This window comes from Rhinatrema bivittatum, unplaced genomic scaffold (assembly GCF_901001135.1).
Source record: "Rhinatrema bivittatum unplaced genomic scaffold, aRhiBiv1.1, whole genome shotgun sequence".
In the NCBI taxonomy this organism is placed as follows: domain Eukaryota; kingdom Metazoa; phylum Chordata; class Amphibia; order Gymnophiona; family Rhinatrematidae; genus Rhinatrema; species Rhinatrema bivittatum.
In genome coordinates, this window is record NW_021820631.1 from 1 (window position 1) to 12,806 (window position 12,806).

Genomic DNA, 12,806 nt, shown 5'->3' on the forward strand with positions numbered 1-12,806 from the left:
GAAGATTATCCTCCTGGTTTTATGAGGAGTGGACCAGAATCACTTCGGATCAGTGGTGTCCCATTCCGCTATGCCCGGCAAGCGGACAGCGGTGCAGAACACTCTCTGCTACGGTTACAGCGACTGGAAGCCATCCTCCCAGTCCCGAAAGAGGAACATGGTCAGGGAAGTTATTCCATGTACTTCATGGTTCCAAAGAGGGAGGGCTGGTTTTGGTCCATTCTGGATCTACGAAGGGTCAGTGCGGCATTGCAAGTGCCACATTTTTGGATGGAAACATTAAGGACGGTGATTGCAGCAGTGTGCAAAGGGGAGTTTCTGGCCTCCTTGGAACTTAAGGAGGCATATCATAAGAACATAAGAAATTATCATGCTGGGTCAGACCAAGGGTCCATCAAGCCCAGCATCCTGTTTCCAACAGAGGCTAAACCAGGCCACAAGAACCTGGCAATTACCCAAACACTAAGATCCCATGCTACTGATGCAATTAATAGCAGTGGCTATTCCCTAAGTAAACTTGATTAATAGCAGTTAATGGACTTCTCTTCCAAGAACTTATCCAAACCATTTTTGAACCCAGCTACACTAACTGCACTAACCACATCCTCTGGCAACAAATTCCAGAGCTTTATTGTGCGTTGAGTGAAAAAGAATTTTCTCTGATTAGTCTTAAATGTGCTACTTGCTAACTTCATGGAATACCCCCTAGTCCTTCTTTTATTCGAAAGTGTAAATAACCGTTTCACATCTACTCGTTCAAGACCTCTCATGATCTTAAAGACCTCTATCATATCCCCCCTCAGCTATCTCTTCTCCAAGCTGAACAGCCCTAACCTCTTCAGCTGTTCCATCCCCTTTATCATTTTGGTTGCCCTTCTCTGTACCTTCTCCATCGCAACTATATCATTTTGAGATGCGGCGACAAGAATTGTATACAGTATTCAAGGTGCGGTCTCACCATGGAGCGATATAGAGGCATTATGACATTTTCCGTTTTATTAACCATTCCCTTCCTAATAATGCCTAACATTCTGTTTGCTTTTTTGACTGCTGTAGCACACTGAGCAGACGATTTTAAAGTATTATCCACTATGATGCCTTTATCTTTTTCCTGGGTGGTAGCTCCTAATATGGAACCTAACATCGTGTAACTACAGCAAGGGTTATTTTTTCCTATGTGCAACACCTTGCACTTGTCCACATTAAATTTCATCTGCCATTTGGATGCAAGTCTTGCAAGGTCCTCCTGTAGTGTATCACAATCCGCTTGTGATTTAACTACTCTGAATAATTTTGTATCATCCGCAAATTTGATAGCCTCACTCGTCGAATTCCTTTCCAGATCATTTATATATATATATATATATATATATGTATATAGAAAAGCACTGGTCCAAGTACAGATTCCTGAGGCACTCCACTGTTTACCCCTTTCCACTGAGAAAAATTGACCATTTAATCCTACTCTCTGTTTCCTGTCTTTTAACCAGATTGTAATCCATGAAAGGACATCGCCTCCTATCCCATGACTTTTTAGTTTTCTTAGAAGCCTCTCATGAGGGATTTTGTCAAACGCCTTCTGAAAATCCAAATACACTACATCTACCAGTTCACCTTTATCCACATGTTTATTAACCCCTTCAAAAAATGAAGCAGATTTGTTAGGCAAGACTTCCCTTGGGTAAATCCATGTTGACTGTGTTCCAATAAACCATGTCTCTCTATATGCTCTACGATTTTGATCTTGAGAATAGTTTCCACTATTTTTCCCTGCACTGAAGTCAGGCTCACAGGTCTATAGTTACCGGATCGCCCCTGGAGCCTTTTTTAAATATTGGGGTTACATTGGCCACCCTCCAGTCTTCAGATACAATGGATGATTTTAATGATTGGTTACAAATTTTAACTAATAGATCAGAAATTTCATTTTTTAGAGTTCCTTCAGTACCCTAGGATGCATACCATCCTGTCCAGGTGATTTGCTAGTCTTTAGTTTGTCAATCTGGCCTACTACATCTTCCAGGTTCACAGTGATTTCGTTCAGTTCGTCTGACTCATCACCCCTGAAAACCATCTCCGGAACTAGTATCTCCCGCATCTCCCCAGCATCCTCATTCATTAGTAAACACGGAAGCAAAGAATTCATTTAGTCTTTCTGCAATGACCTTATCTTCCCCAAGGGCCCCTTTAACCCCTTGGTCATCTAATGGTCCAACTGACTCCCTCACAGGTTTCTTGCTTCGGATATATTTAAAAAAGTGTTTATTATGAGTTTTTGCCTCTCTGGCCAACTTGGTTGGGAGTCTGCAACCTTTTTTTTTTTTTTTTTAGAGGAAGAGATCCTGGAAGTTGGGGTTAGACATCTTGGCTTGGGTACAGGTCAATACTCAGGGACTGCAGGTGGCACTCTCGGATATGTAGCAGTGCCTCAAAGTTTTGTTCTCTGCCTCCATGCTGGAGGGGATGCATAAAATCACTTGTCTGGACTGATCTGTGGTATTCCAGGAACGAAAATTAGCAGGTAAGAATCAATTTTCCTTTTAGACAGATAACTTTTCAGTTATCCACCTAAATGGCTTTTGAATATGGACCTCATGGTTTTCATGTTAGTCACTAGGACAATGTTTCCCAACTCTCTCCTGGAGGCACACCTAACCTGTCGAGTTTTCAGAATATTCATAATGAATATGCATGGAATAAATTTCTATACATTAGAGACCCAGGTTATGCAAATCTGTCACATGCAGGTTCATTGTGGCATTCCTGAAAACCTGACTGGCTGGTGTCACTCCAAAAGAGGGTTGGGAAACACTGCACTAGGATATATAGAATTAAATGTCAACAGACAAAGATTTAGATAAACTAATTTAACACATTTGTTAACAAGTTACTTTAAACTCTCAGAAATGTGAAATGGGAGAAGGATCATCTTAGATGATGCCTTTTTTAAAATGGTAAATAAAGGACTTGCTTACTGCATATCAACACAAAACAAGTTTGCTATTCTATATGAAATTCTTTCCGTTTCTGTTCTCCTGCAGATGAAGACGTATTGCCAGCTGATGATGTCTGGTCTCTACCCATCTGCGTACTGGGCAGGGCAGGCCGCTGTGGACATTGCCTTCTATTTCATCATTGTGACGCTAATGATGGGGAGTTTGTTTGCATTTCACTACGGAGTTTATTTTTACATTGAGAAGTTTCTTGCTGTGGTATGTCAGTCTTGTTCTCCTTTTGTTAGGAATTCTGTAATAGTTTGATTGTGCCAAACCCATAATCCTAATGTTGCAATAGCAAATTCCTCTGCATTCAGGTAGGCCAATCCCCATTAGTGGGTTATGCACCTTTGCTAGCAAATGGAGTTGGAGTAAGAAGTTTCTGTCACGGAGATATAGCCCTGGCCCGACATCAGCCCACCAGTATTTTCTGTCTTCGGCAGGTGCTGGACATGCATTTCCTTACTGGAAAAAAAAAATGTAAATAAAGATGAAATAGAGAAAAACAGATTGATGAACTAATTATATTGCACCGCTTGCCTCCTGAGGTGATACCATTGGGTCCCTCCCTCAGTTGAGAGCCTTATTCCGGTAGCCCTGTTCTGGTATGGACTTAAAAAAAAAAATTAAGCAGTTGCAGGCTGAGAGAGGCTCAGCAGTGAAGGCTTTCACCCTTTCCCGCTGTAGCTGACAACCTGTTCCTTCTCTCAGCCAGGGAGGAATGAGCTCAGGTAAAAGTTTTCATTTATTTTATTTTTATTTATTTGTGTTTTTCTATACCGGCATTCACGGTTGATCGTATCATGTCTGTTTACATAGAACAAGGGGTGAGCAATACATTATAACGTACAGAACTATAACCTGAGAGTATACATTACAAATTATAACAAGTGCACAGAAAAAGAAGTTACAATAAAACAGGGATGATTCTAACTGGCATTTAAAAAAAACAAGAGTATTTATTTTTATTTATTTATTTATTTATTTTTATATACTGATGTTCGTATAAAACATCACTTTGGTTTACAATTTGTTATCAAATGCACACTTAAGAACATTTGCACTTCCAAAATAAATCATAATCATAAATACATAACATTCCTTAATAAAACATTTAAACAGAGTAAAAGCATATACAATTTTTAAAGAAAACATTTAAGATTAATAGAAAGTGAGATATTAAGACAGGAACTTGAACTATATGGTTAAGGAAAAGCTTGTTGAAATAGCCATGTTTTGATTCCTTTCTTAAATGTCCTAATGTTTGTTTTGAGCCTTAAATTTAGCGGTAAGGAGTTCCACAATTGTGGCCCAGCGATGGATAATGCCTTTTCTCTGACTGTATTTAGATGCGCTGATTTAGGGGATAGAATTGGTAAAGTCCCATTGTCTGCTGATCTTGTGGTTCTTTGAGGAGTATGGAAATGTAAAGCTGCAGTAAGCCATTCAACTTTATCATTGTGAAGGGTCTTATGGATTAAAGATAATGTAAGTCTACTTCCTACCAGATCCATTTCCTCGGCGTCTCCCGCTCACGACTCTGGAGAGTTTTGTGAGATGTGGACGCAGCTTGTGATTGAGCAATCTTTTGGCTAGGTCCCGCTCTCAGGCTTCCTTTCCGGGCCACGTGGTAGGCCACAGTGGTTCCTGTGCGCATTTTTGTGTATAATGTCAGCACATGCCTGTGCACCTTCTTGTACACCTATGTCCCATGTTGCGCACGTACTTTGTGCGATTTTGTGCGTCATTGAGTAGGTTTTGCGCATGTGTACCTGTGCATTTTCTGTGCGCATAATTCAGCGCGTTTTGTACATTTTGGTAAGCACATAACTGTGTGCATAGTTAAGCACATAGCTACCGCTGCATGTGTATTGAGCGCATACTAACCATGGCACCAGTGCCAAAGAAGTCAAAGCGGTTAGCTACTTGTGCTGCATGACACACAAGGCGATACAGCCAGACCTTTCTACACACTTGTGTCAGTGCTGCCTGGATGCTAGAGGAGATTTGCCGCCTTCTGATTTTGCCGACGATGGTCCATCCCCTTAGTCTGAGGGGAGTGGAGCCGAGGGCAACAAGACAAGAGTGTCCCCCCTTCGGTTGATCCGCTGGCTGAGTCGTCTTCAGAGGAGACTCATGCTTAGGATGTCAAGCTCGGGCCTGTGGGCCTGATATGGAGACATCTTCCTTTTCCTGGGTGGAATTCTTACAGGGATTAAAAAACTTTCTACAGGAATCTCCTTATGAGTCGGCAATACCTTCTAAATCAGGATCACATACTCACAGTTCCTATACGTACCCGGATCAGTCCAGACAGTAGGTTGAGCCTCCTTTCCAGCAGGTGGAGACAGACTAAAACTTGCAGGATGCCCTATATCAGGACTGAGCCTATCCTCTAACCCTTCAGTATTCGTCTGTCTCCAGCAGGTGCAGCATCTCCCCTTCGGTTCTCTGCTGTAGGCTAGTCAGCCTCTTCTTTCTCTTTAGGCTCAAGCAAGTACTTCCTTTGGTTCTTGTTTTAAAAAAAAAAAAAAAAGCAGGATCTCTGAAGGAAATTTCTGCCTTCTTTAGTGCTTTTGTGTGGGAGACATCCGTCTCCCAGCTCTTGCCCGGCTCAGGGGGGCTTGTCCCCTTTTGCAGGAGGGGGTTCCCTGCATAGTCCTGAGTCCGTGGACGCTTCCAGGTGTGGGACCGATGCTCTCTGGGCCTCGTTCCCCCTCTGGCTGCCAAGAGGGTTTTACACCCGCTGCTGCGCTAAGTAAAAAAAAAAAAAAAAGGAGATAAAAGGTGTTAAACTTCAATAAGTTGTAGGTATTCACCTACCTCTAACTTATTTGCAGCAGTTGACCAGCTTTTTTATTTTTTTCTGATCAGAGTAGGGCTAGATCCGGCAGTCAGAGAAGCAGAAGGCAGCAGGTTTCCCGCCTGCTCTCTCCTGCTGTGCTGTCAATCAAGCTTTTTTTCAACTTTTTTTTCTTCAGCCAAGGTTTAGCTATGTCTCGGCTGACAGCCTGTCTTTCTTGTGGGCTGTCCTCTTCGCGTTTTTCGCGTCAGGGCTTCTGCACTGCTTGCCTGCTGGGTGGGGAAGGTCCCTCCTCGGCAGGACAAGCAAATTTAGCCCGGGGCTCCACTCCTCCCGGCATGGCTAGGCCTTTCCCAGGTCGGCAGAGCCCAGGAACGGCCGCCATCTTGGATTTTTCATCGGGGCCGTTTTCAGTGCTCCCTGGGGCTGGGGGGGCCGGATTTTTTGATTTAACCCCCGATTTGGCCCTGCGGGTCCCCAGGAGGGGGTTCCTGACCTTCCCTCGCCCCCCTCTCCCTCCCCCCCCCAGCAAATCCAGGGTCCCTTTTTCCGCTGATTTCGTCCTCCTCATGCACAAGTCTTATCTAGCTAGCCTGCATGAGCTGGATGACAGCCCCCCCCTTGCCCCCCCCCCACCAAAATCCCTCGTTCAGCGCCGTTGACCACTGGACCGGCTGCGGAGCCTCAGGGACCGGTTCGGGTGCGGGTGGTCCCGGGGTGCCCCCCCCCCCCCCCCCCGGTGTCTCCCAGGTCCTCGGACCCCGCTGCTTCCTCGGATTCAGCGGATGCCCCCCCCCCTAGAGGGGGATGACTCCAGAGCCCTTCGTCTTTTTCGTAAGGAGGAGTTAGAGCCCCTCCCCCCTTTTGTTTTGGAGGAGCTGGGTCTGGAAAGTCCCTCCGTGGATAATCTCATGGCCTCACTCCCTACGGATATGAACCCGGTTTTGGGAGGGCTCCGGGCTCCGGCCTCGGCCTTTCCCTTCCACCCCATGCTTAAGCTCCTTATCCTGCGGGAATGGGAGGCTCCTGAGGGTGCGCTCCGGGTGGGGCGTGCGATGGATAAGCTCTATCCCCTCCCGGAAGGGGGCTTGGAGCTGCTGCGATATCCATCGGTGGATTCTTATGTTTCTGCAGTGGCCAAGCACACCACGATTCCGGTGGAAGGTTCCACGGCCTTGAAGGATTCTCAAGATCGTAAGCTGGAGGCTCACCTGAAGCGCATCTTTGACGTCCTGGCCCTCGGGGTTTGGGCGTCTTGCTGTAGCAGTCTCATGATGCGGGCGGGTCTCCAGTGGGTACAACAGTTACTCTGCGCCCGGGAGCTTCCGCCAGGTGAGGCAGAACAAGCCAAACGTCTGGAGGCGGTAATCGCTTACGTGTCAGACACCCTCTACGATTTGGTCCATGTGCAGGCGAAGGCAATGGTTTCGGCAGTGGCTGCCCGGAGGCTCCTTTGGCTACGCCACTGGTCGGCTGATCAGTCCTCGAAGACCCGGCTGGGCACGCTTCCCTTCAAAGGTAAGATGCTCTTTGGCGAGGATCTCGACAAGCTTATGGACTCCTTGGCTGACAACAAGGTCCATAAGCTTCCAGAGGACCGCCTTAAGTCTTCTCGGTCCTTCACGACTTCTTGCTTTCGCTTCAGGGGTCAGCGTCGCTCTGCTTCTCGCGGGCGGGGCGGTGCTGTGAGGGGGTCCTCTCGTGAGCAGTCCTGGTCGCAGTCCTTTCGTGGCAGGCGGCCTTTTTCGCGAGGGCCAGCCCGTGCATACCACCGCTAAACCTGCCACGCAGTGAAGTTCAGCCGACCCATTCCTCGGTCCCTTACCTCGGCGGACGCCTCTCCCTGTTTTTCGAGGAATGGGTCAAAATCACGTCGGATCAATGGGTCCTCGACATTATCAGAGACGGGTACGCTTTCGACCTCGTCAGGGAACTTCCAGATCTCTTTCTGTTCTCCCCTTGCGGCCGGGCCAAGAGGGACATGGTGGTCCAGACTCTCTCCAAGCTTCTGGATCTGGGGGCGGTGGTCCCAGTCCCAAAAGGGGAAATTGGCGCTGGCCAGTATTCTATTTACTTCACCGTGCCAAAAAAGAACGGGTCCTTTCGCCCAATCCTGGACCTCAAAAGGGTCAATCAGGCCCTCAAGATCCCCCACTTCCGCATGGAAACCCTACGGGCGGTCATTGCGGCGGTCCATCCCGGAGAGTTCCTTGCTTCCCTCGATCTCGCAGAAGCATATTTTCATTTCCCATCCACCGCGACTACCAGAAGTATCTCCGATTCCACATTCTCAACCAGGACTTCCAGTTTCCAGCTCTCCCCTTCGGCCTCGTGACCGCTCCTCGCACCTTCACGAAGGTCATGGTAGTAGTGGCAGCGGCCTTGCGCCGGGAGGGGATTCTCGTCCATCGCTATCTGGACGATTGGCTCATCAGGACCAAGTCGGAGACCTCTTGCCGGTGGGCGATGGATCGCGTCTTGGAGCTCCTTGCCTCTCTCGGGTGGATAGTGAACTTTTCCAAGAGCAAGCTTCAGCCCTCCCAGGAGTTGGAATTTCTGGGAGCACACTTCGACACCCGAGTAGGCAAGGTATTCTTACCTCGGGCGCGAGCCCTCAAGCTGATCGATCAGGTCCAGAATCTGATTGCGCTATCTTCCCCGACAGCCTGGGATTATCTCCAAGTCCTGGGCTCCATGGCTTCTACCATCGATCTGGTCCTCTGGGCTTTTGCTCATATGCGTCCGTTACAGAAAGCTTTGCTGTCTCGTTGGCAACCAGTGTCGGAGCAGTTCCACGTAGTCCTTCCGTTCTTGGAGTCTACTACCGACGAGTTACAGTGGTGGCTGTCTCTTCCTCATCTCCTACAAGGGATGCCTCTTCAAGCTCCACAGTGGACGATAGTAACCACGCTGGGAGTGGTTACTATCCCCCAGCCCAACCCCTTGTTGGGCTGGGGTGCGGTCTGCCTTTCTCAGTCCACCCAGGGGACATGGTCCCAGACTCAGTCACGCTGGCACATCAATTGACTGGAAACTTTGGCGGTCCTCCTGGCCCTTCAGGAGTTCCTTCCCCTGATCCGCGGCAAGGCGGTACGAGTCCTGTCTGACAACTCCACCACAGTCGCCTACATCAATCGCCAAGGGGGCACTCGCAATCCCCTGGTAGCCTTAGAAGCCAGCCGTCTCCTCGCTTGGGCAGAGCGTCATCTACAGTGCCTTGCGGCTTCTCAAATCGCTGGAAAAGACAATGTTCAAGCCGACTTCCTCAGCCGGCAGTCGCTCGATCCGGGAGAGTGGGAGCTCTCGGACGCGGCCATGGCTCTGATAGTGGACAGGTGGGGTCCTCCTCACCTCAACCTCATGGCGACTCTGCGCAATGCCAAGGCCAATCGATTCTTCAGCCGCTGGAGGGAGCACGGCGCAGAGGGCGTGGATGCTCTGGCTCTACCTTGGCCAGCGGACGTCCTTCTGTATGTGTTTCCCCCGTGGCCACTGGTGGGGAAAGTTCTCAGGAGAATCGAGCTCCACCGGGGTCCGGTGATTCTCGTCGCTCCCGAGTGGCCGCGAAGGCCGTGGCTCGCGGATCTCATCAATCTAGCGGTGGACGGGCCCCTGCACCTCGGTCATCTCCCTCGTCTCCTCCGGCAGGGGCCTGTATTTTTCGACCAGGCCGATCGCTTCTGTCTTGCGGCCTGGCTTTTGAACGGTGTCGCCTGAGGTGCAAAGGTTAAAGGGAGGAGGTCATCTCCACCCTGCTGCGAGCCCGGAAGCAGTTGACTTCTCTGGCCTATGTGTGCATCTGGAAAGTTTTTGAGTCCGCGTGTACAGAGGCGGGTGTCCCTGCGCACTCCGCCTCGATTCCTTTGATTCTTTCTTTTCTTCAGAAGGGTCTCTCTAAGGACCTCTCCTTCAGTTCTCTACGCGTTCAAGTCTCGGCTCTCGGCTCTCTCCTGGGTCGGGTGGACGGTCATGCCTTAGCTGCTCACCCTGACGTGATTCGTTTCCTGAGGGGTGTTAGACACCTCCACCCCCCCCCTCTCTCGGGCCAAGTGATCGTCGTGGAGTCTCAACCTAGTCCTTCGTGCTCTCTGTGCGGCTCCCTTCGAGCCTCTTCGCCACGCTACGCTCAAGGATCTTACTCTAAAGACTGTCTTTCTGGTCTCTATTTCCTCTGCTCGCCGTATTTCCGAGCTTCGGCGCTGTCCTGTCGGGAGCCCTTCTTGCATTTCTCCGATTCCGGGTTTCTCTCAGGACAGTTCCTTCCTTCTTGCCTAAGGTTGTCTCCGCTTTTCATGTCAACCAGTCGGTCATACTCCCAGCGTTCTCTCCGGAGGAGATTGCGGGTACGGCGGGTGGCACCTTCATCAGCTAGATGTGAAACGAGTCTTGCTTCGCTATCTCCAGGTCACCAATGACTTCCGGGTATCGGACCATCTCTTCGTCCTTTGGAGTGGTCCCAACTGCGGTAAGCGGGCTTCTAAGACCACAATTGCGCAGTGGTTGAAGGAAGCCATTTCCTCGGCGTATCTTTGTCAAGGTCGTCCGCTTCCTGAGGGTCTGAAGGCCCATTCTCTGTGTTCTCAGGCTACTTCGTGGACAGAGAGTCAATCTGTCTCCCCACAGGAGATTTGCAGGGCCACCACTTGGACGTCTCTGCACACTTTTGCTCGGCACTACCGTCTGGATGTGCACGCTCCGGTGTTCGGTTCCTTTGGGCGGCAAGTGCTTCGAGCGGGACTGTCTCGGTCCCACCCAGTTTAGGGAAGCTTTGGTATATCCCACTGTCTGGACTGATCCGGGTACGTACAGGAAAGGGAAATTAGTTCTTACCTGTTAATTTTCATTCCTGTAGTACCACGGATCAGTCCAGACGCCCTTCCCTGTCTGTCTTCTGTCCTCTCGAAGCTTGTTTTCTTGCAGGTCTGCAGATTTTCATATTTTCCTTGGTGCAAGATTACTGAGCATTTACACCGGAAGCCTTGGTGGTTATTTTATGCCAAGTTTATGCAAGAGCGTATAGGTATACCATGCTTCTACATTAATCTATGGTTGCTCCATTGAGCTTTTTGCTTACTTGCTTGATCCTATTCTTGGGTTTATTGTTTTATGCTTTGACATTCGTTATACTGAAGGGTTAGAGGATAGGCTCTGTCCTGATATAGGGCATCCTGCAAGTTTTAGTCTGTCTCCACCTGCTGGAAAGGAGGCTCAACCCACTGTCTGGACGGATCCGTGGTACTACAGGAACGAAAATTAACAGGTAAGAACTAATTTTCCTTTCGCCTGTGTCTGTCACCATGGGCAAACGCCGTGGCATTGCACATCCTGACGGTGTTCGAGTTGATGTGGATCAAGATGACACTAATAATGATTTGGGTTGCTCCCTCCTTGAGGAAGGAGATATTCCTCCAGATTTAGAGCCACATAGAACTCTTCCATTTCTTTCACAGAGATGAGTTGCCGGGTCTGACCTCTCAGACTCTGAAGACCCTTGGAGTAGCTGGGAGTGACTCTTCGGGTATGCAGAAGAAGGACCCCATATTGGTCACCCTATGCAAGCTTTCATGTTTCTTTCCCCTCCTGGAAGCTATTCAAGAGTTGATTAAACTTGAATGGAGTGCACCAAAGGTGACCTTTAAAGAGGTGAGGGGGAGCGCCCTGGCAGGTTTATACCCTTTGGATCCACAGATCAGAGAGAAGTTGCATTTCCCAAAAGTGAATATGTTGGTGTGTTTGGTCACTAAGTGAACCACCATCCCAGTGGAAGGAGGGGCAGCTCTAAAGGATGTTCAGGATAGGAGCATTGAGGCTATCCTTAAATAAGCCTTTGAGGCCATGGCGATGAATTTGCAGATTGCTTCTTGAGGTGCCTTGGTGGCTTGAGCTAGCATGCATCTTTCTCAAGATTGTGGCAGTGCACTTTTGGTGATAGAACCCGTGGGCTGCCTTCTGGGCTGATGGGGGATGTGACCTGGTTCACACAGCTGCCAGAGGAGTTGCTTCTTTAATAGCGACTAGACAGCAGCTGTGCCTGTGTAATTGGAAGGCTGACACTGTGTCTAAGTCCAATCTCACCAAGCTGACCTTCAAGGGTTCCCTTTTATTTGTCAGTGAGTGGAAAAGATGGCAAACAGATGGGGGGGAGGCCCAGGTCCCTCGTTTGCCAGAGGATAAGAAGCTGGATTCTCGACCCTTTTGGGCAAGTGGCTGCTCATGACTACTTATAGGGGAGCTTCTTCTCAGAGATCCCGTCCTTTCGGTAGGTCTCAGTCCTTTCACCCCAAAAGGCCTTGGAAAGATGCAGGCTTTGGGAGTGGAGCCTCTCGTCCTTTTCAGTGAAGGTCTGCGGACTCACCTCCTGGTGCAGGAGATAGGCAGCCATCTGTCTTGCTATTATCAGAGGTGGATCCAGATCACATCGGACCAGTGGGTCCTGGAAGTAATTTGAGATGGCTGTGCTCTAAAATTTCTTCGCATTCCTCTGGATGCCTTTATGATATCTCCATGCAAATCCCCTCAGATGAGGGTAGCAGTGGACACTATATTGAGAAGGCTGTTAGCCCTGAAGGCCGTTATTCCCATTCCTGAATTGCAGCAAAATACGGGCCACTATTCCATCTATTTTGTCGTACCCAAGAAAGAAGGGTCCTTTTGATCCATCCTGGATCTCAAGGGAGTCTGTCGTCATTTGTGGGTCACTCATTTCCACATGAAAACTGTATGCTCTGTTGTCATGGCAGTACAATCAGGGGAATACCTCATGTCTCTGGATCTGATGGCAGCATATCTGCACATTCCCATTCACCGGAAACATCAGTGGTTCCTACGGTTTGCCTTTCTGGGTCTCCATTACCAGTTTCAGGCCTTGCCCTTTGGGTTGGCCACTGCGCCAAGGACCATGCTGGTGGTAGTGGAGATCTTGTGAAAGGACGGCACTCTGGTACACCCATATCTGGACAACTGGTTGATTCGAGCCAAGAGCATGGAAGAAAGTTTCCGGGCAAGGT

The 12,806-nt window shown here is 48.9% G+C and overlaps 1 protein-coding gene across 2 annotated transcripts in view; it reads left to right on the forward strand.

Annotated features, from left to right (window-relative positions):
* Positions 1-3,045: 3,045 nt before the first annotated feature.
* Positions 3,046-12,806, forward strand: part of LOC115081790 (ATP-binding cassette sub-family A member 5-like) — a 230,039-nt gene continuing 220,278 nt past the window's right edge. For both annotated transcript variants that reach the window (XR_003853873.1, XM_029586163.1), the window contains exon 1: positions 3,046-3,212. Coding sequence is in view for 1 of the 2 variants with exons in the window: in XM_029586163.1 (XP_029442023.1) it covers positions 3,063-3,212 (150 nt within the window). In the remaining variant the exon portion in view is untranslated. The remainder of the gene's footprint in view (positions 3,213-12,806) is intronic.